Source organism: Colossoma macropomum, unplaced genomic scaffold, assembly GCF_904425465.1.
Source record: "Colossoma macropomum unplaced genomic scaffold, Colossoma_macropomum, whole genome shotgun sequence".
NCBI lineage: Eukaryota > Metazoa > Chordata > Actinopteri > Characiformes > Serrasalmidae > Colossoma > Colossoma macropomum.
The window spans coordinates 38,193,161-38,218,458 of record NW_023494792.1 but is presented as its reverse complement, the minus strand read 5'-3'; the positions used below and the strand labels follow the sequence as shown (position 1 = coordinate 38,218,458).

General features: G+C 38.6%; 2 protein-coding genes across 4 annotated transcripts in view; one reads left to right on the top strand and one right to left on the bottom strand.

The window, feature by feature from the left end:
* Positions 1 to 1,009: 1,009 nt before the first annotated feature.
* Positions 1,010 to 15,963, bottom strand: LOC118812257 (protein NLRC3-like). Its single transcript, XM_036577100.1, is given in 12 exon segments — positions 1,010 to 1,887; positions 1,889 to 2,016; positions 2,124 to 2,170; positions 3,956 to 4,129; positions 6,128 to 6,295; positions 6,653 to 6,874; positions 7,225 to 7,404; positions 9,037 to 9,204; positions 9,895 to 11,616; positions 12,099 to 12,196; positions 12,346 to 12,520; positions 15,587 to 15,963. Coding segments are annotated over 10 exon segments (3,348 nt in total). The 5' UTR covers positions 12,143 to 12,196; positions 12,346 to 12,520; positions 15,587 to 15,963; the 3' UTR covers positions 1,010 to 1,392.
* Positions 15,964 to 19,427: 3,464 nt separating this feature from the next.
* LOC118812256 (chemokine-like protein TAFA-2) overlaps positions 19,428 to 25,298 on the top strand; it is a 63,364-nt gene continuing 57,493 nt past the window's right edge. For all 3 annotated transcript variants that reach the window (XR_005007528.1, XM_036577098.1, XM_036577099.1), the window contains exon 1: positions 19,428 to 19,781. The gene's annotated coding sequence lies outside the window, so the exon portion shown is untranslated. The remainder of the gene's footprint in view (positions 19,782 to 25,298) is intronic.

The following is a 25,298-nucleotide window of genomic DNA, read 5'->3' as shown; positions in this document are numbered from 1 at the left end:
TATTTAGCTCTTTAACTGTCCCCGTAAACTCTAGCTTGCTCTGTTCAAACCACTCAAACTTGGCCTGTCCAGTTCTGCTGTAATATCCAAGTTTTAGTCAGACACAGGATTCACAGTGGTCACAGTAAACTGTCTTTATATAATTCAGAATCTTTAGTCTTGATGGAGGATCTTTTTCCTTCAGTAGTTCTACTTTGCTGTGAGATGCAGGGGGTTGTTGGAGTCACAGTCTTGCTGACTTTCCAGTTAGTTTGCTTTATATCATCTAATTTCTTGTAATGCATTTACAAAGTTGCTTTAACGGACTTGCAGATTTTGGAGATGAACTTATACTGTTTGTCCAAAAGCTTATAGACACCTCATCCAACATTTCTGAAATCAAGGGTATTGAAAGGGAGTTTGCCTCTACTCCTCTGTGAAGGCTTTACACTAGACGTTGGAACATTGCTGTGAGAATGTTATTGCATTCCGCCACAAGAGCATTAGTGAGGTAAGGTAATGATGTTGGATGATTACTTCTGCATCACAAACTCCAATCCAACTCATCCAAAAGGTACTGGATGGTGATCCATTACTCCAGACAATGCCGTTCCACTGCTCCACAGCCCAACGCCTCTCTAGCTGATGGGCATGTTGACTTTAGCCTCCAGAACACCCTGTTCTATTAGCAATGCTTTTTAGGTAGATTATACAAGCTGTGTGTGCAACTGAACACCTATACTTCGCAATGGGTGTTTAAAGTAACTGTATTAATTCACAAGAAGTGGTGTCTATATACTTTTGGACATATAGTGTATCTTGAGTCCATCTAGCCTTTGAGGAGGAGGCAGGCATGTCTGTGGTATGAGACAGTGGCTCAGATACCATTTTATTATTATTTATTTATTAGTATTTATTAATAATTTGTTAAACTGACATTATGGCTAATGCTGAGACACATTTTCACTTTTAGATGTCAGTGTCTCGTTATGCTACTTGAACAGCTTTTGTGGAACATGGCAATAAACAAATAATGAAGCAGTGTTTTTTATATTTTAACAAACAAGTGGCCATCATTGGTTGCTGGGGGGATTCACAACAGTGACATCAAACTGAAAGATGATAAAATTGAAAAAAAAATAAATAAATAAAATAATAATGATAAAAAAATAGATTAAAAAGAAATAAAAAGGCAATTCTGGTGCAGTCATGTCTTTTGCAGGGTCTTATCTCCACCACAACTGTCTCCACAAACAGTAACTTCTCCAAGCATCTGGCTCCTGGAGTAAGACAACACACTCAAATCAAACAACAACCTCCAAGGCCCAATACAGTCTCACAATGACCCATCAAAAACAGTACGGATCTCAGTCAAAGAAGAGGATCTCTGTTTCCTTCCTTCATGGTGACAGTTTAGCCTGCCTTTGAGCCATTGCAGCCCTTGCAATCTTTAACACCTCTGAACATGTCCCAGGGGTCGTGATCATGACAGCAGACTGGGCCAGGGTTTGATGGCAGCAGGCGTATCCCAGCAGACATGCTGAAGACCAAATGAAGTGGTGCTGTGAACTTGGCATAAAATGTGTGAAGAAGTTCAGCCTTTTCATTTGTGATGTCATAGAAGGACAGAGTGCCTGCAGACCAATCCAGATAAACTCCAACTCTCCAAGGCGAACGGTCACGAAGTCGCATTTTCACCCCATCATGGAGGGCCTCTGACAATGGAAAGGGTGTGCTCACTGTAATGGCCCATGACTTCTTGTTGTATCCTGGGCTACAGGCTGCAAAACGCCCCTTCCTGCAAATGTCTTTATAGGCCACTCCAATAGTGGCAAACCTTCCAAACCACTCCACTTGGCAGAAGTGGCGACCAGTGAGCCCTTCTCGACACATGACTAGGGAAAAACGGTTTAAACCTCTCAGGGTTTTCTGGGACAGGCTGCTGTCGGTTATGGTTGTGCCACGCTTCTTTGTCCCCCTTGGACACCACCACATCCACCGAGGCTGTGTTGGGATCCAGAGTCAGTGAGAATTCATCTGAGGATAGGAAAGAGACAAAAGGTTTCAGATGCATGTACTAGTTTTTAAATCATTCAAATAATAAAAAACAGCACAACATTTTAACTATGAAAATGCACACATACATTGCTGAAGGTTTTCAAGGTCTCGGTGCTCTCCAAGTCCCTCTAAACTGTTGGAGACACAAAAAAATGTATTTACTAGTTCCATTTATATATATATATATATATATATATATATATATAATACACACACACAGTATATACTTAGATACAAAGGATTTTAATACTAATTTTGTCAATGCTTATCATTCACTAAAAAAGGAACCAGAAATCCCTTTCTAGCAAAAGCCATGTGGCAATACAATATTTTTCGACCAATTATTTATTAAATCTATAAAATAGGAAGTGACAGGAGAGGCCATGGCTGCCATGGCAGAAAATAATTTTAAGACGTATAATTCATGATCAGGAACTACTACAAGAGTTTCATTCCAAATACATATTTGTAACTATTTTGGATATAATTAGTTTTTGAAAGTAATAATAGAAAATGGAAATGGAAAACACATATTATGAGAGCAATGGCAACCCATTATTTGATCATCCTAATTAACTAACTCCAGTATTAGTAATACTGTGATTTTGATTAAAATAGTAAAATCTTCCACTGTGTAATATGCTTGAATACTGCCTTAAATTTAGTCAAATGTTCCTCTAATGGCTGGTGGACACAAAATCAACAATTTCAAAATCATAAAATACAATTAAATGCATTATTTTGGCCAAAGTACAAATTTTGCCACTTTTTTAAGTGAAAAAATGTGAACACAACCTCTGCAGCAAAGAATTTTATTTTATTTTTTTTCTGCAAATGTCAAGTCAAGAGGCTTTTATTGTCATTCCATCTATGTACACAGTGTACAAATGTTAATGCACAGTGGCTTTATATTTGATTCACTTAAAATATAGAGAAAAATGTGGCATATACAACCTATACAGGCTCCTACGTGTTGATATTCTAACCTTCTACTCCCACTGGAGTCCTCCCCACCTGGCAAATGCACCACTTCAAACAGTATGTCGTAACAAACCAGGTACTACAGTAAATTAAAGGATATAGTAAAAAAAAATAAATAACACAATGACTAAAATGTCAGGTCAAGCCTTTTTCAAGATGTGTACAGGTGTGTGACAATGAATGCAATCTAACTGATAAACACAACATTACATCTGGGGTGAAATGGTACATCACTACTCCTGTGTCAGCTAAACCTTCTTTTAGGTCTACTGCTGTTAGCACACAAACAGTACTGTCTGAGTCTTTTCTTGATCTTCTAGATCTTGCGTTGACTTCCACAGTTCCCTTTAACAGACATTTCTTAATGACATTTTACATGCTGAAAACTGTGAGCTGGAAGCACTCTGTTTAGATAGTGCTTGTAGGCAATAGTTTTTGACCTGTTTAACCAGTCCTAATGAGTCAATTAAGGCCTAATGAGTAATTTAAGTTCTGAGACTTTGCAAAGGTGTAAAGGTGTCCAAACTTTTGCCTCATGCCACAATTTGGCATTTTATTCTGTTTTTTAAGTTATTGACACACAGTAACATTTCGATATGTAATTTGATCAGTGGTGCCCAAACGTTTGCAAACAACAGTGAAATATGCACCAAATTACAGCATAAACAACATGGAGCACTCTGTGCTTTTACTTCACATTTATTTTTCAACTGCCCAAATACCTGTAAAGGATAAATCATAATTGTTAAGGTGTTGCTATTACAAAAAATGAACCCCTCTAGGAATATGTTTCCCAATCCTATTATTGCACTGCACATTTTGATGTCCTCTTGCTGTGACACACACATATTAGCCTCATGGAGAGCTTGTGGATAGCTGATGAAAACATTACTATCTTCAGAAGGTTATTCCATGAGCAGTGTTAGGAAACACTCACATTATTTTCTCCAGTTTGATTGCTGGATCTTCAACAAGAGAGTTGAGCTGGTCAATGCCAGTTGCTTCCACTGGATTGTAGCTCAGGTCTAATTCCCGCATGTGGGAAGGATTTAGACGCAAAGCATTTGCGAGTGCAGCAGCTCCCACGTCTGTGATTTTACATCGTGTCATTCTTAAAAAGAAAAACAATTCAAATCAGTGACAAATGACATTTTTGCAACGTACATGTTTCTTTCAACAACGCTCAACTAAATTAGTGATTTATCTTCAGAGTAACTTTAGCTGACTCCAGCTGAATTTCATAATGATGTCTCAGATTTGGATGAAATGCTAAGATATGTGACCAGTACAGTGATGTGAAGGAGTAAGTACACCCCATGAAAAGTTTAGACTTTTTCAACATATTTGGTTGAGTGAGTTTGGTGAGGAAAAACTTGACTGGCCCACACAGAGCCCTGACCTCAACCCCATCAAACACCTTTGGGATAAAATAGAACAGAGATTGCGAGCCAGCCCCTCTCATCCAACATCAGTGTCTGACCTCACAAATACTCTTCTGGATGAGTGGGCTAAAATTCCTACAGACACACTCCAACATCTTGTAGAAAGCTTGTTTTAGCTGCAAATGTTGCGGGGGGGGGGACTCCATATTAATGCCTATGGATTTAGAATGGGAGGTCACAGAATCTCCTGTAGGTGTAATGTGAAAACCTGTCAACATGTCAAATTGAAATCAGGTGCACCCAGTGAAGTGCTGATGACTAGATATAACACTGTTAGACAATATCTTGGAGGAACTTGTCTTATTTAAAACCTCAAATATTTGGTTTGATTTTTATTTTTGTAGTGTGTGGTATCATCAAAAAATCAAAAGATCTCTCTGTAAGAAAGTTGTAGATGCCTATGGGCTTGGGATGGGGTTTAAGAAGATTTTTACAAAATATTGGAAATCAATAATTCTACTGTCTACTGTCTAGAGGATCAGTGGAGAAGACTGAAAACCACTGTCAACTTCTTCAGGCCAAGCTGTCCCAAGTTTAACCCAAGAGCAGACCGTATGATGCTAAAAGACGACTTTAAGAACCCCAACATTTCATCATGGGATCTGCAGGTAGTTCTTTGCTGATGTTGATGTAAAAGTGCATGTATCTACCATAAGAAAAAGACTGCACAAATTTGACCTACATGGGAGGTGCACCAGAAGGAAGCCTTTGCTGTCTAAAAAGAACATCAGGTAAAGACTAAAGCTTGCTAATCAATATTTAGGCAAGGTCTAGGACTTCTGGAACAATGTACCGTGGACAGATGAGTTAAAGATAACAGTACCAGACGCCATGTTTGGTGAAAACCAAAGACATCATTTGATGATCAGAAGAACCCCATACCAACTGTAAAGCATGATGGTGGAAAAGTTATGGTTTGGGGCTGCTTTGCTACCTCAGGTCCTGACCAACTTGAAGTCACTGAATTCACTATGAATTCTTTTTCATACCAGAGAGTGCTTGAGGAGAATGTAAGACCATCTGTAAATAAAGTTGAAGCTGAAGAAGTGGACCTTCTAACAAGGTAATGATCCTAAATATACAAGTAAATCCACCAAGGAATGGCTCAAAAGGAAGAAATGAAGGCTTATGGAATGGCCTAGTCAAATCCCAGATCTGAATCCCATTAAAAGGCTGTGGGGGGTTTTGAAGCGGGCTGTACATGAAAGAAGCCCTTCAAACATCGCACAGATAAAAGAATTCTGTATGAAAGAGTGGGCAAAAATTAGACAGTTATAGGAAACATAAAACTGTTTGCCATAGGGGCCAGTACCAGATAATGAAGCTAGGCATGTACTTTCTTTTTCAACAGAGAAAAATGACGTTAGTCTTTTATTTTTTAAATAATTGTGATTGCAGTCATTGAAGTCAAATTTCTATAGTTTTGTTCTATTACATATTGTTTATCTATACCTATTGTTTAACAGAAGATCAAATACTGTTATGTCAAAAAAGAGGAACATTCGTGGGGTCTACTTACTTCCTCACATGACTGTATATTAAGATGTAAGGAAAGTAAAGTGTGGAATATGATCAGTGCAGAATGACTGTCTGTGTTCATCTTATGTGTTATTAAAACCTGCTAAACCATATAGCATGATGTGATTTCACTCACTTTTCAAACTTACCTAAGAATCTCGAGTTTACATGCAGGATGGCTCAGTCCTGCTGAAAGCAGCTCCACTGAGGAATCTTCCAAGTTGTAAATACCGAAGTTCAGCACTCTGAGGTTTGACGAACTGAGGGCTGAAGCCATAGCTCTGGAGGCTTCGCTTACGATATCAGTAAGTCTTTGTCTGAAACAATATACAGCAGCATTTACAGCATAATCACACAAAAATGAACACACATATCATGAACTACTGAGCGATAAAATGTTAGTCATTTAATCACGATCTTACTGGAATGTTTTATTTAGTTTTCACCTTCACAAATGTCTATAGACAGGACAGATAGATCCTACAGAAAAATAAGAGGGCTCTTTGTTCAACCGTCATTCTCATGTTTTTATTCTTATATCTAGACAGCGTACAATAACAGATGGCCTGGTAATCCTTTCTTCTCCTCCCTCACAGCAAGTAACATTTAATGTTGTGATGTAATAGTAAGTAGTGACATGTGGTATGAAATAAGCTGCAAATGTGTGCACCAACCTAGTGGTGTTAGATGCTTCGAAAGACCCAAGGTCCATCTCATCCAGTATCAGGGTCTCCAGTTTGAAGCGAGAGTCCTTCAGCAAAGAGCAAAGCTGCAGAAAAGCGTCAAGTCCAGGTGCGCTGTAACTCAGGTCCAGCTCTCTTAGGCAAGAAAGGTTTGAAGAGAGAGCAGATACCAACGCAGTAAACCAATTCTTTTTTACAGAACAAGACGCCAAACTGGAGAGAGAGAAATCAGATAGATGAAGGGTGTTCTGCCATTTATAATCCAAATCTGTTAAATTGTTAATTTTGCTTTTTCATTTACTGCACTTATAAAATAACCCAATCTGTAAATGCTGTCATCAGACATGTCACCACATGTTAGTCATTAGAAAAGATCTGATAACGTCTGTTGTTGACATATGGGAAGTCATTTAGTTCTTGCAGACATCAAGTATTGGAACGGAGAGTTTTGTCTTAAATCAATATCTTCAAATATTTTCTGGCATACAATTCTGAATCACCACCTCCCCTGGGTAGTCGGGAAATAAACCATGATCTGGTGCCTTCTCTCTTTACTCACTTACACAAGCTTTTCCAGATGACATGTGGGGTCCACTAATATTTTTGTTAGGCCTTCCACTGTCTTGTCAGTTACAGCATACGAATCGCTCAAGTTCAGCTCTCTTAGGTGTGATGGGTTAGATAAAAGAGCTGAAATCAGAGGATCAGGGTCTTTCTCCTCAAGCCGAAGGGAGTATGTTGTTCTAAAAAAAAAAAGAATAAAAAGAAAATTAAATGAAACTAGTGAGTACCAAAAATAAGATTTGAAATTAATTTTGAATTCATTACAAACAAATAAATACATCTTCACTGAATAATATTGTTAAAGCCTTGATTAACAGCAGATGAACCTTGCTGCACTCTGAAAATAAACATTCCTAAGAGTTTTTTGGCTTGGATGTACAGTTCTGTGAAAGCTAGTTATAGACCTTTGGGTCTTTAAAGCACCAAACCTGGTCCTGGAGAGTCTACTTCGGACCACATCTATTACACCTGGATCTACACCTTTGGCAGGATCGGATGCATTACAGTTAGACAATGTGTGTGTGTTATGGAGGAGTTCTTTCTTCAAGAGGGTATTTTATTCAAAAAAAAAATTTTTTATCAAAAAAAAAATTTGAAAAGCCAAAATAACCTTTTTAAATACATTTTGTCAAGCTGAATTCTCATTTGTCAAACTTCATCATCATGCTTTCATCTCATATCCAGCCATGGCAAAATAACAGACTCACATAAATGGGTCTGGCCATTCTTTTTTCTCCTCCTTCACAGCAAATTGAGATTGAATGGTGATGTCAAGTAATTGTAAGTGGTGATGTGGTATAAAATAAGCTGTATATGTGTGTGCACCAGCCCATAAATGGTGTCAGATGGTGCTTCTAAAGTCCTAAGGTCAATCTTAACCAGTGTCAGCATCCCCAGCTTAAAACAAGAGACCCTCTAAAAGGTGTGAGAATTTGGAGAAAAAGCAGATACCATGTATTAAACCATGCAGTAAACACAGCATCTCTGAAATGGCAAGACTTGTGGGTTGGTCTGGCTCAGCAGTGGTGAGTACCTACCAACAGTGGTCCAAGGAGGGACAAACCACAAATCGGTGAGAGGGTGTTGAGTGTGCAAGGCTCATCAATGTGTGACAGCAACAAAAGCTATCCTGTCTGGTCTGAACTGACTAAGGGGCTACTATGGCACACATCACAGATTTTTTAAATGGAGTTAAGGAATTTCTACACCTTTCTGTTTCTCTGGCTCTCATAACCATTTGAACACTGTAATCCCAGCCAGTTGTATGACCTAAATAACCAGTTATTTTTAATCAGCGAATCTCTAGGATGGAAATAAGGGGAACCCTTTGAGTTTATTTTTTAATGAGAACATTAAAAAGCTTTTTCAGACAAAGCTGGACATGGCCCAAAATTAGTATGCCGATTAGGACATAATGGGAGCTAATCAGGTCATGAACTTCAAGAATTAATGGTTCCCAAATTATGTCAAGATGAATAAAATGGGAGGGGTAGTTTTTCACAAAAAGAATGACAGAATAACTGAAGTTTAGGGAAAGACCACAACTGAAACTCCTTCTTCTCACTCCCTACATCCTATAAAAATATCCTTCTTCCACTCCTCCCGCTCTTGATAAAATTTTGCACCCCACCATCTCCCCAGGCAATTGAAATGGTGCCTCAATACTGGTTGGGGGTTTAATACAAATATTGCAGAGACACAGATACAAGTTGCTACTATATGGTAAGTGAACCTAATAAAGTGGTCACCGAGTGTAAATTGAAACCGATATATTGAACCGAAAGATTGATATATTTACTTTGTAAACTCACCTGAGGATCTCCACTTTGCAGTTGGGACTTTTCAAACCTTCGGATAACAAAGAAAAGCTTTGTATTTTCATTACTACATCCTTTGTGTCAATTTCTCTGATGCTGTTTGATGGTGATCTCAGAGCAGAAGCAAGCAACATCCAGCACAGTTTTCCACATACATCGACTCTAAGACACAGAGATAATGAGTCATCCATAAAACAGTTGCACTTTAATGTACTGTATTTATCACAACAAGAATTTTACATGACAAAGGTAACTGTTGTAAACTTCATATAATTTTGTTCATGCAGACACTTTAAAATTGGATGTGTTTATTAGTGTATTGTGTATGCTACATAGTGGGCTGTTGTACCCCAAGAAAGTTAACAAAGTGATGCCGAAGCAGCCTACTGAAACTGTGTCACAGCTGGGTGACACTCAAAAACATAAGTTTAGTAATTTTTTGAGTAAGTCACATTTTTGAGTAATTTGGGAATGTCAAAAATTAAACTGCATACAAAATTATATAAAATATAAATATTAAATATTAAATATATACAATAATATATATAAAATAAAAAACACACATTTTCCATGATTTAACATGCCTTTTAAGAAACTAAAACTCACAATACATGTTCAGTACTGTGACTAGAGTGAAACCTTTGAACAAGAATGCTGCAGGACTCAAATAACCTGAGTGATTCTTCTCTAAATGCAAAAAAAACCACCTTCTCTCATCAAGGTTCCCAGGATGCTAAGCTAAATCAAGTTCCTTAATTGGTGAAGCCTAAAATCACCTGTAAATTGAAAATAGTGTTTTACATGTTTGTAACTAACTGCAGTGCAAAAGGAATGTAACAGGAAACTGCCTACCTGAGAACTTTAGAGGCCTTGATAACTGGCAACAGTCTCCCAAAGGCCACTTCCGGGTTGAGATATTCCCTGGAGTCAAAAATTCTCTCCTGATCCTCAGAGTTCAGCAAGGTTTTTGCCATAGCAGACCACTCAGAGGGTGTGAGGTCCTCTTCTACATTTCCCTGACACCCAGTGTAAGACACATTCAGTTCATCGAGACAGCGGACGAGATTTAGTGATGATGTGTTCTCAATGTTCTTGAATATGTAAGGGACAATGTTCTCTGAGCTTCCTCTTTGACAGGAATCAGGAAGAAAACATGACAAGTACTCATAGCTGGGACCTGCAGATATTCCAAGGAGGAAGATGAGGAAGAAATCAAACTGGCCTTCTTTGCTTCTCAAAGTCTTATCCACGGCTCTTCTGTACATATCAGTTGCCTCCACTGGTTTAAACAGGTGTTGCACTCTTTCCACCAAAGTATAGCTGAGCACATTACCCTTGCTGGGCTCATAATTCACAACCACATACAGTGCAGAAAGGTACGACTGAATGCTCTGATGTGCAAAGTGATATACCTTCCCTTCAATTAGTTCTTCCTCTTTAAAAAAGGTGGTCCATCTCTGAGAGAGTTCAGCTGCAGCTGAGGGGGCTATATTATTCTGTCTAAGCTCCTCCTCAAACACACTTAAAGAGCCTTTCTCAAGGGTGTGCCACGCTAGTTTACCTAACTTCAGGATCTCCTCAGCATCTGTCTTCATCCGCTTTGCCTCAGCCTTTAAATGGAAAGCTTTTCCTCTCATCTGAATGAGCAGGTAATGTGTGTACATTTCTGTTAAAGTCAGTGGCAGCTCCATGTTACATGCGTTTGTCATCAGTTCTTCCAAAACAGTGGCAGCAATATGACAAAATACTGGCAGTGAACGCATGAAATAAAGATTATTTGATGACTTTACATGGTTGATTGCTCTTGTAGCCACACTACAGTCACGAACAAGTCTTCTGATATATTCTTCCCAATCTACATCATCCAGACCCTGAATCTCAACAACTCGCTGCAGAAATTTAGAAGGGATTAAATCAGCTCCCTGTGAACTTGATGTTACCCAGATCTGGGCTTTCGGGAACAAATCCCCTCTCAGAAGGTTTACGAGCAGCGCACTCAGCGACAACTCCTTTTTTGGATCACTACAAGATTTTAGGTGCCAGAACTTCAGTCTGAGTTTACATTTGCTCAGGTCATCAAGCACAAAGAGAACTTTGGCATGTTGGAGAGCATCAACGTCTGTCAGCTCTGGAAAGAACAGTCCTAAAAGCTGCACTAGGCTGCATTTCTCTGTCTTCATCAAGCTCAGCTCTGTGAGATTAAAAGGCAAAACAAAAGTGATGTCCTGATGTGTTCTGCCCTCAGTCCAGTCCAACACGAACTTCTTCACAGCAGTTGTTTTGCCAGTTCCAGGTATCCCTTTCATCAAAACGGTTCTGACATCTTTATTGGTGATGGGACACGGTTTGAAGAGGTCAACATACTCGATTACATTCTCAGCTTTCAGGAAATCATTAATGGGGCATTTCAGCTCCTTAATGACTTGTTCAGTTTTGATTTCTTCATTCACTCCCTTGAATAAATGCAGTTTCATTGGAACACAGTAAGTGGTGTCAAGATCTTGGTAGTTCTTTTTCAGTCTTTCTTTCAGCAAAGATCTGAGTGAGTTGGTGCGTTCATTAAGGATATCCTCACTAGCCAGCAACAACAAAAAAAGCATAACATTCAGTGAAGAACTGTTCATTGTACACATACCTTTCAAATACTGACAAGCTGAGAAATTAACCTGGTATTTAATATATTTGGTAACACTTTACTGTAGGGTACTGTTCATGAGGCTACATGACACCTACATAAGCTTGTCATGATGACTGACATAACCCTACAAAAATGTCTATCAATGCGTAGTCCAAAAGGCGTCATCTGTCATAAAGGCTACTCTTGCTAACTTTGATCAAAATTGGCAAATGTAACCTTCACAGAAAATTATGCCTTTTGGAATAAGCATTTATAAATGTATAATTATGTAGGTGCTGTGTAGCCTTATGAACAGTACCCTACTGTAAACCATATATTACTATAACCATATATTCTTTTTTAAATGTATTGTGTACACACACCACAAGTTTTTATCTGGAATACATACTTCTCTCATGTATGTGATCTGAAGTCTTACCTCATACGAGCACATGGAGGCTCATCAAACTGAACACGTCTCATTGTTTTCTGATGTTGTTTTATTATTAAAGATGAAAGGTTAATCCTCTATAGAACCTGATGATATCAATCATAAAAATAAATCATAAACATTGTTTACTTAACAACCCCACCGCGACCCAGAAGGATAAGAGGTTTAGATGATGTGTGTGTGTGTGTGTGTGTGTGTGTGTGTGTGTGTGTATGTGTGTGTGTGTTTACTTAACCATTCTTTAAGCACAGCAATGCAAAAAATCCAGTAGCAAGCTCTGACTCTTACGGTGTTTGGTTTGAGTTACCAAATTTCCCTTCTGAGACCAAGTCCAATCACCAGAGAGCAAGTCAGAGAGCTCATACTCCTTGAAACAGTTTTTTACTCAAAGAAACGTGTGTATAATGGACCTGATGGTGAGCAAAGAGAAAATTTTATTCATTGTTTAATGTGTTAATTTCTTCCAGACAACAAAGAATACATTTGGCCTTGTTTGGATTGTGTGTTTAAGCATAAAAAACAAATAAGTCAGATGCTGGTGAGTAATTTTATTGGCTGAATTTCAAAAGACATTACATGAAAACCGCCAAGAACAAAACCAGATGTGAAGCCCTAATACCTTAGATTAACCATCAGCATAATTAAGAAGTGAAAGTTAGATTAACCAATCACATTTTAATTTCCAATGGGTAGGACCAATGACATGAGAAAAAAAAATGTTACTCTATGCCTACTGGAGAGTCCTAGATATGTCACTGACTGAATACCAGCAGCAACCTCAATCACTGGGTTGTTAGAAACAGAAAACAGCAGTGGTCACTACTGAGAGTCACTGTGAACCTGCTACAAGGTAAAATATATGCTGATATGTCTGTCACACACAGAGCCCTGCAGGTGACATCCTGTATAAATAAAAATAACATGTGGCCATGCTGTATTAACACGTGGGAAAGAGATCCTAATGCGTGGCCATGACTATGTAAGATGTGGGAACGAGATCATGCCTTATTAAGCTATGGTCAAGGCTTAATTAACTAATTCCCACTCCTTATTAAGTCGTGGCCACGCATTAAGATCTTGTTCCCATGCCTTACTAAGCTGTGGCCACCCATTATTTTCATTTACACAGGATGTCACCAGCAGGGCTCTGTAGTCACAAGTAAATCAGAATGTTTTTAGAAGCTTCAAATGTTTTTCAAATGGCCAAAAAAGGATCTTGTGAACCGCCTTTAGCTTAGTGCTAGTAAACTAGAATCCCATAAGGACGCTAACAGAAATTAGCATCATTTTAGAAGTATTTTGTTCCCCTCATTTTGACATTTATGGCTTGAATTGAAAGCCTGGCTCCAGTAGTCACAGTTTGCCACTGCCGACACTTTGTCAAGAAAGTAATGACACGTAGCCATAACATAGGGTGACCACACATCCTTTTTTCGGGACCTAAAAAGTGTGTCCGGCTGGGATTTCTAAATCACAAAACATGTCTGGGATTCGGCTTTTGCTTTCTACAGTCACCCAAAATTGCAACTGTAGAAAGCAACTATTTTGCATTTCTTTGAACTTTCCCACCTTCTCGCACGCCACCATTGGTTGGTCATGTACTACACAGAGAACTTGTAGAGAGGAGAATTATCACTCTGCAATGTTTTCCGGTTTTCTCAAACGCTAGAGGGAGCTCCCGAGCGAATCCAAATTGAATGGGTTGATAAGGAGCATTTGAGCAATATCATAGTTTATAAATGCTTAAACATTTCTAATGTAAAAGAACGCAATTATTTCCTGAACACTGAACAGCATAAAACATTTTAACACTGCTGTTATGTTTTTACAAGCTTTTAAACTCGAGTTATAGGAGCACACCAATCAGGGTACAGCGCACTTTGTTTTGAGCTTGTTTTGACATGTTGGACATACCGATCCAGTGCAAGCATACAGTTGAACGTCAGTGCAGCAGCGTAAAATTTTGGAAGTGCCTTTTCCTACATAAATGATGGAACTAAACTAACTTTGTGTAAACAGACCACAATATAGAAATATGTGCTCCAGCACCCAACCGTGACCCAGAAGGATAAGCGGTTTAGATGATGCATGTATGTACAGAAATGTGTACACATATGCAGTTGAGACTGACGTCTTTTTACTCAATTTATACAAACACTATTTTATGTTATAGTAAATTTGTTTTTGCTAGTTTATGTTTATGAACAGAGACCGTATAATAAAGGAAAACTCGTTTGTGAATCTGTGTTTAAAGCAAGTCTTTATTAAACTTAGTTAAGTTACAAATACATCTTAAACTGAAACTTTGCTTGTCTGCAAAAGGTTATTTCAGAGCCACTCGGTTCTACCTAATGGAAAATGTTTGCCTTCAGTGTTTTGTGCTTATGATAATTTTAATAGACATCAGCGTCAGACTAACTAATGACATTCTATTAAAAGATTTGGTTTACCAAGAGTGACACTGGAGTATTTTCACCTAAAATGAGTTAATAAAGCAGAGTCTTGTTACAAAAATGGTAATAGGACATTAGAGCCATAATTAATCTTTTAGTACTTTTACTTTCGATGCTAAAGTACATTTGAAGGCAAATACTTTGTACTTTTACTCAAGTGGAGGTCTAAAGGGAGGAACTTCTACTTTTACTGGAGTAATATTTTACCTTGGGTATCTCTATTTTAAGTACATGAGTTGTGTACTTCGTCCACCACTGATGGCCAGGCTCCTCATAAACCGGCTCTGGTACTACACGCCTTTATGCAAACATTGGTCAAACTGCATCTCAGTCATCACCCTCAGTACCACAGCAACAGCCAGGAGACAAAGCTGCTTGTCGACAGCAGCACATGGCACTTAAACAGCAATTACAGAAAAATCACTGCCGATCTAGAAGCACACCTGAGCACATCAGGAGGACTGAAAAGTGTCTACTGCAGTGATGCACAACTCCAGCACAATCTGGTGATTTACCTGCTCAAACACACCTGATTCAATTAATCTGTGAAATGCCATGTTTAGTGGGTGTGTTTGTGTAGGGAAACTCATAGCTGGACTAAACTTCATTTCATATCTCCTTTTCTTTATTTTCCTTGCCATGTTGATTTACATGTAAGTAACGGAAGATCCATTCTACTGCTCATCCTTCCATTTCTTCCTCGCGGCCCCAGACAGAGATGGGAGGAAGACGCAGGGACAAAAAAGTTAACTAACCTTTTTAGATGGGAGGCTGTAAACGGCAGATATAAATTAACGTGTATGTGTCAAAATCAAACAGACAAGTAAATAAGAAAATACTGCGACAGAGCGGTAATTGTCAGCTGATGACACGTCGCTTCACACGACTGTCTTTTCGTGAGTGGCTGTTTTCTTGACCACAAACGCCAGTAACCCCAACAAACAAGCTAGGTTAGCTACCCAGCTAAGATTAACCCCACACCTCTCTGAAAACATGGACTAACGGTGCCTGCTGTTAGCTTACCTGATCTGAAAACATCCTCTAACTCCGGTGAAGAGATGTCGATGGTCGTGGGCTGCGGGTGTGTACTTTGCTGAGGTTGTGCGTCTGAGTAGTCGAATGAAACATTCGGGTTTGTCTGACCTGCAGCCGTATGGATTTACCTGCTAGCCCGCTCTGCCGGTGTATAGAGTGAGGCTGTGGTGTACAGATCAGGTAAATGAAGGACAGCAGACAGGAAAGAATACTGGTCGTTTAACTATCGGGCACAGCCTTTAAACCTGCACCTCTTCCTTCGTGCACGGGCTCAGTTCTGTTCCGTCTTGTTATGTGGCAGCTTCGCAGACTGAGTCCGAGTTTCCAGTAGAGTCCGGCTGCAGACCTGGGTCATGCGCTGATTAGGCCACGCCCACAAGGCAAGCAGCACGGCGAACTTGCGTCATAACAAACGACAAGCGGGAAATCATGACGCGCCCTGAAGCGGAACAGTAATCTACGGGTCTTATAAAGGCAAAGAACAGCAGCCCACAGCTGAAATGTACTTTCGTTGCTAGGCAACAGTTTACGTAAGACACGGTACAAGTGATAATACTCCATAATAGTACTCCACTCTGACTTAACTATGGAAGGCCGTTTTCACCACTGGGAAAAATATAACGGCTATAAAAATGCACAGCCATTTAGTAACATAGTAAGTCATAATAATGGGGTAGTTTTCTATAAGTATGACGTAGGATGTCATAATTATAACTTAGTATCTCATAATAATGACTTGTGTCATAATAATGAGAAAATGTTCTCATAATTATGAGAAAGTAAATCATAATTATGAGGTACAAAGTCATGACTGTCATTATTAGGAGATACTAACCCTGCTAAGGAAAACTCATAGAAACTATTAAGTGTTGCTGTTGGTTGCTGATGGTTTTGTAATTTGTTGATATCACAATGTAGAGGATCATAATGGTATAACAAGTGACAAGTGGCTGATTCTAAATGCATCTGATGGTTTCCTAATGGAATCAAAAAGTGTCTGACTGGAAACGTGTGGTCTCTATTGGAAACCATTAAGCCAATTCCCATTAGAGAGAAAAACCATTAGGCTCTGATCCAAACGGTTTCTAATGGTCCTTTTTCAGCAGGGAAGTCATAACTGTGAGAATGAACTAACTAAATGGGTTCCACGGCCCTTAAAAAGCAGCAAGCCTGCACAGGTAAATGAAGCACACCCTCTGATTCACAACAGGTGTGTAAATATGACATAACTGTATGTAAAGGACAGTGACAGAATCACATTTTGGAGGAGTGAACTTTTTTGTTTCTACCTGTGAAACTTCTATAAAACAGCCTAAATGACAAATACAGTGTAGGCTATATGTATATTCATAGGGGGAAGACATTATACTGTGAGGGTAAATCATAAACATGTTCATAAACATTATACACAGGTGACTCTGGTAATGATGGTTCTAGGATTGAGCTACAAATTTCTGTCTTCAGCATGTCTGCATATGTATGCTGTTCTAAGCTGTTGTCTGTGGGCTATACATACATACATACATACATACATACATACATATATACATACACACACCAGAGGGTCCAATGCATGTGACATGTCTGGCTCCCTTTGCCCTGATCTATCATCCAGCCTTCACTGACCTGTCCTTTCACCTCATCATCACAGCTAGATTCTGCAGTAAACTTGATAACTAGGGAGGCTTGTCCAGAAGGAATGTTCTTTATTTCTGATTGAACAGGCTTACAATTTAGCTATTTGTTTTTTTGGGGTTTGCTGTCTGAATTGAATCAGTAGAGAAAAGTTAGCATGATGGTAATAGTTTGCTTCAGTGCAGTTCTGCCATTTTTAAGTCTTTCCTGAACAATTGCAGTGCGGAGATGCCCTAAAGGTTTAGCTGTTAAAACTCCCTCCTTGAAACTTAACATAACCAATCTTCATTTAATATGTAGAATAAGAAGGGCATGCTCATGTAAATTAAAATATAAGTGAAAAATAAATAAGTTATGACACGGAAGCAGCATCTCTTCAGCTAACATAAGGCAGAAATCTACATATGGACTAGTAGGCCTACTAGTACTTTCAGTTCTAATGAAACTGAGTGCATGATGGACGCATTTGTGTTTGGGATGAACAGCAGTGCATCATATTTTAGTGAGTAATTGCTACCAAATGTGTCCACACGATGGCGCCACCTGAACAAAAATGAGTCTGTAGTGTGTTGGGGGACAAGACAGCAGTCCCACATTCTAATTCATGAAGGATTTCTGTTAAATGACATAGTCACTGTGGCATTGTATGGATATCTGTTGCATCTTTCGGCAGAAATAGTTTAATACTGAGGTGATGAAAAAACGAATACCCTAAAATTTACTGCATAGAAAGCCTCCAGGTTTGTTTGGACACCAGTTTTCTCCTGTACATAAACACATAGAACATGATTACCATTTTAACAATGACGAAACGATGTTGTTATCAGGCCTGTCACAATCGTCAAATCTTTTTGCTGATGATTAATTGGCATATAAATAATCGTGATAAACAACTTTTTTTGTTCATTGTTTGCATCTATGAAAGTACAAAGTAGCCAAATTGGGAGATGAGCTGCTCTTGCTTCCTAGATGTCCATACAGCCCCCGGCTGACAGGAGAAACAGTTTCAGCTCAGATTATCAAACGTCACATAAACAAACGTTACTCACTGCCGCCCTCTAAAGGCGTTATTACAAACGTCACATAAACAAACGTTACTCACTGCTGCCCTTTAAAGGCGGTATAACAAACGTCAAATAAACAAACGTTACTCACTGCTGCCCTTTAAAGGCGGTATAACAAACGTCAAATAAACAAACGTTACTCACTGCCGCCCTCTAAAGGCTTTATTACAAACGTCACATAAACAAACGTTACTCACTGCTGCCCTTTAAAGGCGGTATAACAAACGTCAAATAAACAAATGTTATCATTGCCACCCTCTAAAGGCGTTATTACAAACGTCACATAAACAAACGTTACTCACTGCCGCCCTCTAAAGGCTTTATTACAAACGTCACATAAACAAACGTTACTCACTGCCACCCTCTAAAGGTGTTAACAAACACCTTAAACAAACATTGCTCCCCGTTGTCCTCCTAATAATAACAACACAAACATCAAATAAACAAACATTACTCACTGCTGTCCTTTAAAAGTATGGAGCCCCACTGGTGACATCCTAGATAAAAATAATGCATGGCTACGACTTAGTAAGGCATAGGAACAAGACAATTAAGTCGTGGCCACGACTTAGTAAGGCATGGGAACGAGATCCTAAAGCGTGGCCACAACTTAGTAAGGCATGATGTCATTCCCACGCCTTACTAAGTCATGGCCACGACTTAATTATCTCATTTCTATGCCTTACTAAGTCATGGCCATGCATTAGGGTCTCATTCCCACACGTTAATAAGACGTGGCCACGCATGATTTTTATTTATATGGGATGTCACCAGCAGGGCTGCATATAAAAGTGTTAATAAACATCAAATAAACAAACATGACTCACTGCCGCCCTCTAAAGGCGTATATGTGTACATGTCTCACTAACTGTGTCTACTGCTTTCTTTCAACCCAACTGTTATTATATTACATAAACGAAGATAACTGTGGGATATAACATTATTGTTATTATTTAGCTAATAACAACAACAACAACAATAAGAATAATCATTATTATTATTATTATTATTACTTGGCCGTGAATTGGTGACGAGAGGAGCTCTTCTCTGAGAGGAGGGGTGCGTTATAATGTGAAGTTGAGCTGAGTGTGTGGAGGTAGTCAGGGTGTGTGTGCGTGTCAGCGGCGGACAGACAGGGGCTCCAGTCTCTCTGAGCCCACCACTGCTTCAGGGTCTTTTATCCCGAGCAGCAGCGTGGCGCGGGATCAGCGCAGTCAGTGTCCGGTGCGCGCTCTGCAGGGCTGCTCTCTGCGCTCTCCGCTCCGCGGGGCTTTTCTACCGGAGACAGCAGCGCTGAGGGAAGCGTTCGCCTTCCGCGGACTGTCACCAGCTCTGCTGGATAAACCGCATGACCGGATTGAAAGAGCGATGTAAGCCACCGCGATGCGAGCCTGACCCAGTCGGACTATGCTGAGCAGAAGAACGCAGCAGAAGATTGGCCAGGCTTTGGTGGGTCCAATGGACTAGGCACAGGGAGCGCACAGGTACGCTTTAAGCTTCATGCAGGACAAATAAACGCTGGAGAAAAAAGTTCAAACCACAAATGCACAGAACTTTCGGGAGTGCTGAGGGGATTTAAAGCAGTGTGGTGTTTATCTAGCACAGTGTGCGTATCTGCTCCATCACGCCCAGTTCCACTCTGCCAGGGCTGCTGATGAGTTAAAGCACTAAAATGTGCAGGGCAGGACCAGGCATTAGGAGATACTGAGCTTGGAGACGTTTAGGAAGTTTACAGGCACACTCTCAACAATAAAGGTGCCAGGGAGCGATGGCAGGGAGGAAGGATCCCTAAAGAACCTTTCACTTGAGCTTTTTTAAAGAAAGATCCATTGAAAGGCTCTTTATGGAACCCAGAATGGGGTTCTCCTACGGCATCACTCCAATGAACCCCCTCTGGCACCTTTATTTTTGAATGTAGGTGAAGGAGAGTGTTGTGTCTTGAAAGGATAGAGCCTGGTGGATTTTTCATGGATCCGAGGAAACTTGCAATACAGCACTGCTACAGCTCATAGCGGAATTCTGAAACGTTATAACACATCACTGTGTTGACAGGGTTCTTTAAGATGATACAAACCTTGAAGAACACATCAAGAGACAGACAACAAATATGCTTTATGTTTAAATGCTTGCCTTCTGATAATCCACTTTGGAACTTTAATACCTTCACCAGCTGTTTTTACTCAATTGACTCTAATTAACAATAATTAACCTAATTGTGCTAATAGTAATTTATCACTGCATGATTGACCGCTAAATTAACTAAAGACAAGAAGTCAACACAGTTAGTTTCTTCTTACTCTTTGTGTAATGTTGTTCAGTTTTGGGAAAAGAATAAATAACACTCTTGTGCACTGCTGTAAAATAGACCTGGTTTTTAAGCATTATTGAAAAAGCCAGAGCTTATAATATTTCAAGCATCTGAGAGAAAGTGAATCTAGTGTCACCTAGAAGTCCCTGTTCATGTATGCGTCATCGTCTGAACAGGGTGGCATTTGGAACGGAAAGAAAACACTGATGAAAAATAAAATAGAAAATGAAATTCTTAAAACTAGACATGAAACTTTTTAATAGTGTCTCTTTACACCTTTAATGTGCAATATATTTTTTCAATACTTCATTGAAAAATCAAGATATTAACAAACACGCCACTGGTTTAATAATATAAGATATATTTTATATGAATACTTTTTCACTGTTCAGTGAAAAAGCCATGTAATAAAATTACAAGTGCTGCTTTTATGGGCATCTTTATGATCCGTATGTCTTATTCTTTAATCAAAATGATGTCTAGAAGATGAGTCCTTGTACTGAGAGTTTAAAAGCTTTTCAATGTGGATTTGTAAATGCTATATAACAGACCCAAGGAAGGTTTTACTGACATGCCTGTCAATTGGACTATCGTCAAAAAAAAAAAAAGAAGGACCAGTGACACAGCAGGAGACTTAGGCAGAAATCTTGTTTGTCTTTCCATCTGATCTCACTGGGCCTCATTCACCAATCTTAAGAAGAAATTTCCCCACTTACACAGTTTTCATGAAGATTCTGACATACACTAGTTTTCTTGTTTGGGATTTGTTCTTAGGTAAGAACAGAATCTACACACACTCAAGAGCACAAAGGTGTAAACAATTCTGTGGTTTAAGAACACGTCATGAATCTGATGTGGACTTTTTACTAGGACCTTTCTCAAGAACACATTAAAGAAAAAGCTTAAGATGCTGCTGAATGATACCCATTGCTCTCTGGGAGAAACTGCAGAGGCACTAAGGAGATCTCTTCTTTTTTTGATTTTTCTTTTCTGTGGGCTGAAACCAGTGACCGTGACTCCAGTGGCACTTTGGTCAAACGGAGGATTATCTTAAAATGGCTGACACATGTAAAATATATATATATATAGATATATAGATATATATATATATATATCACATACTGGGGTTTTAGAAAACAGACAGATGTTATTGCAAATAACAGAAATTGTGAAAAATTGAGAGAATGCACCAACTTCTTATTCTGAAAACGAGTAAATCTATCAAAAATGCATTAAAGCTGACATATATTGAGGAACAAAAATAGTTTTACTGAAAATGTAAGTTTTTTGGTTTATGAAAACCTAATAATGTATTATGGCAAAGATAAAATCAGATGACTATTTCAACTAATGTCATAGGTTTGACACTGGAAAAAATGTTCTGTATTAAAAATTAAAAAAGTTACCAATTTGCATAAAATTACACATGAAATTACAGATATTTTAAAAAGCACATAATTCATGTAATAACATTATCTGATAATAACTTTATCTGAATATGAAAATGAGAATGACCTGTTTCTTTCTGAATACTACCACTATTACTACTAATAATAAATATTACTATTATTGTAGGTGGGGTAAATGTAAAAGAGTATTTTGCTGTTTTAAAAATAGCTTAAGCTAATCATCCTTGCTTCAACGCAAACACTGACATACAGAAAGAGAATGGGAGGTTTCTCTGAGTGAGACACGGTTTCTGGCTGTGTTTGAAGACTAGCCCTCAGTTAAACTGTCTTTCATGGCCACGTGAAACAGCTGAAGCAGCTGTGAGGCATGCTGCTGTAATAACTATCAAACTATCACCCAGAAAGTCTGGAGAGCCGAGCGTGAGGTCTTTCACTGTACCATACGTTTCTCAGGGCAAGTTCTTTCTTGATTTCAGCAACCGTGGCTTCAGGTTTGCATTTATACTTGTGTTTGACCTCCAGCGTGAGTGAATGCACACTCTACTGAGTGAAAGCAGTGATGGAAGAGTACTAACCCATTTTTAACCAAATCTACTTCAACATTGTGTTTCTCAGTCTGTATCATTATATTGTGTATCTGGATATGTTACTCTCTTTATGTTTGACATATATATATATATATATATATATATATATATATAGTACATAGAGTCTGAAATGTCATTTACAAGCAAAACACCCAACTGAATAATTCTGAATGTGGTGCAGTATGAGAGCAATAGGCTACAGTTGCAGCTTGAACATGGCGCCACTGTTCCTCTACCTGGACATTATGAATCCTTTATTCGCATGATGAAAATGCTACTAAATATCTGAAAGTTGTTATTTTGTCCACTTCTACACACAGATTTTCAAAAACAATTTGGAATCCAAATTGAACAAATAGAACAAATGTGAAAAGAAATAATACAGAACAGTATGATTAATCACAGTTAATTAATCTTAATCATGTGACAGGCCATACATATTTATATATATATATATATATATATATATATATATATATATATATATATACACACACACACACACACACACACACACACACACACACACACACGCACACACACACATATATATACATATATATCTATATATACACATTAACATACATACACACAACACGTATATATTTAGTTACTTTGAGGAATTCTGGATTTCTGGATACTTCTGGATTTCTTTTCAATACCTCAGCCACTGTATGGACTTAAATTCCATCAGCAGCACACTTGATATAATTTAATGAAATATTGATTAGGTGTTGGGTGACGTTACAACCAATACTGGGCTTTATATAGGAAAGATTTGGCATGTTGAAAACAGGGTATATCCTGCCTTCCGCCCAATGACCACTGAGATAGTCTCCAGCACCCTTCCGCGACGTGGTAGGTGGTTCAGAAAACGTGTGTGTGTGTGTGTGTTTTATTCTGAATGAAAATGCTTCCTGTCGAGTGAATAGCTTTTCAGATATGAATTTTTCAGGCACCTAAAACATTTGCACAGAACTTTCTGTGTATATATAATATATAGTTAATAATGCTACAATATACAATATTATAATATATATTTAGTTATGACACTTATAACCCTTTATAACTTTAAAACAATTATCTCTTGATGATGGATTTTTTTCTCATCAAGAAATGCTCAGCTTTACCAGGGGCACCAATAATTGTGGAGGGAACTGTGTATACACTTGTATACTGTGTATACTGATACTCTTGCCAAATATTCTAATTTCCACTTTTTCTTTCAGACAGATTTTTTTTTATATTATTTTTCCCAAAAGTGTGTCTAACTTTGTCTTCTAGATATACTGTATATCTCTGTCTTTGCACAGTTGCTCTGTAAACTTGGTCCTGTTTCATGCTGATAAGCAGTCTTCCTCTGACCAGCCTTTCACCCCTCCAGTGTGGGGTCTAGTGACTTTTAACACACACACACACACACACACACACACACACACACACACACACACACACAGATAGACTAGTGTGGGACTGTCCAGTCAGACTGCGTGTTGTCTTTCCAAAACATTTTCATGAGATTAAGAAGATTAAACAGGGACAGAAAATGAAAATGGCTATATGGCTGCCATTGATCCAGCTTTGAGTGTAGATGAGGTAATTCAACTATTTGGGAGCAACTGGAATAAAGCCATTTGAACAGCAGTCACTGAGCACACAGTCCAGCTGTCATGAGTGACATGACAGTGATGTCACATTTCTTTACAGTGTCACTAACCTTCCAGATACAGCAGCCTGTAAACCTCAGATTTCACCATCATTCGATCACACTTGGTTGCTTTGGGATGATTTTCTACTGTTTAAAAATACACTGAATAATACAAATGTGACTGGAGAACCGTTTACACAGTGGTAGAATATGGTATTTTTAAAAAATATTTGTGATTTTTTTTATCAAAAATGTGTATATAAATTATTAAATATTATTATAATGGATTGAAATCAATTCTAACATTCCCCAAATTAAGCAGTTGATCAGTGCATGATGATATACCTAAGCATTTTCATTCCCCTAATATGCTCACAATTTAAAAGTGCGCACCTTTTCTCGACTTAGTGTTCATACATCAATAAATATGTAAAAAAAAAATACAACGAGAAACAGAGATAGGTGATTAGACTTCAACAGCATGAGCTAGCTAAAGAGAATGATGGTGTAAATGGTGCACCATGCTGCTCTCACTTTAACTAGAGTTGAGAGTTGAATGCCGGGCTCAGCGAGAGTGTGATATGGCTGTCAGAATCTGAAAACCACCGTGCGGTTCACGAGGACAGGAAACTCTAATTACAGCGTGTCAGTGTTTCCTAATCCAGCAAAGAGGGAGGATTACAGGAGCTCTTATTGTTGTGAAGCTCTTTTTAACACCTCAGGTCTTTCTCTTTTCATCCTTGGCAAGGGGTTTCTCCATAGCACAAGACGCATTGGCACTATTGGACATGACATTTCCATGGCCTTTGGTCATTTTAACTCAAAGTTAGTGAAGGATATTTGTTGTTTCTGCCCTGACTGTGCTGTAAACACTATTTAATTGAGTTTAATTGCAGGGGTGGATGCCCATCTTCACTAGGATAGTCCACATTCAGTTTAGTAAATAATGATTTAGGCTGGCACAATTCCAATGAACCAAGGCTATTGTTTTCTATAAACCTTTTACACAGACATAATGGGGCCCTTTTCTACATCTTAAAAGAAAGACC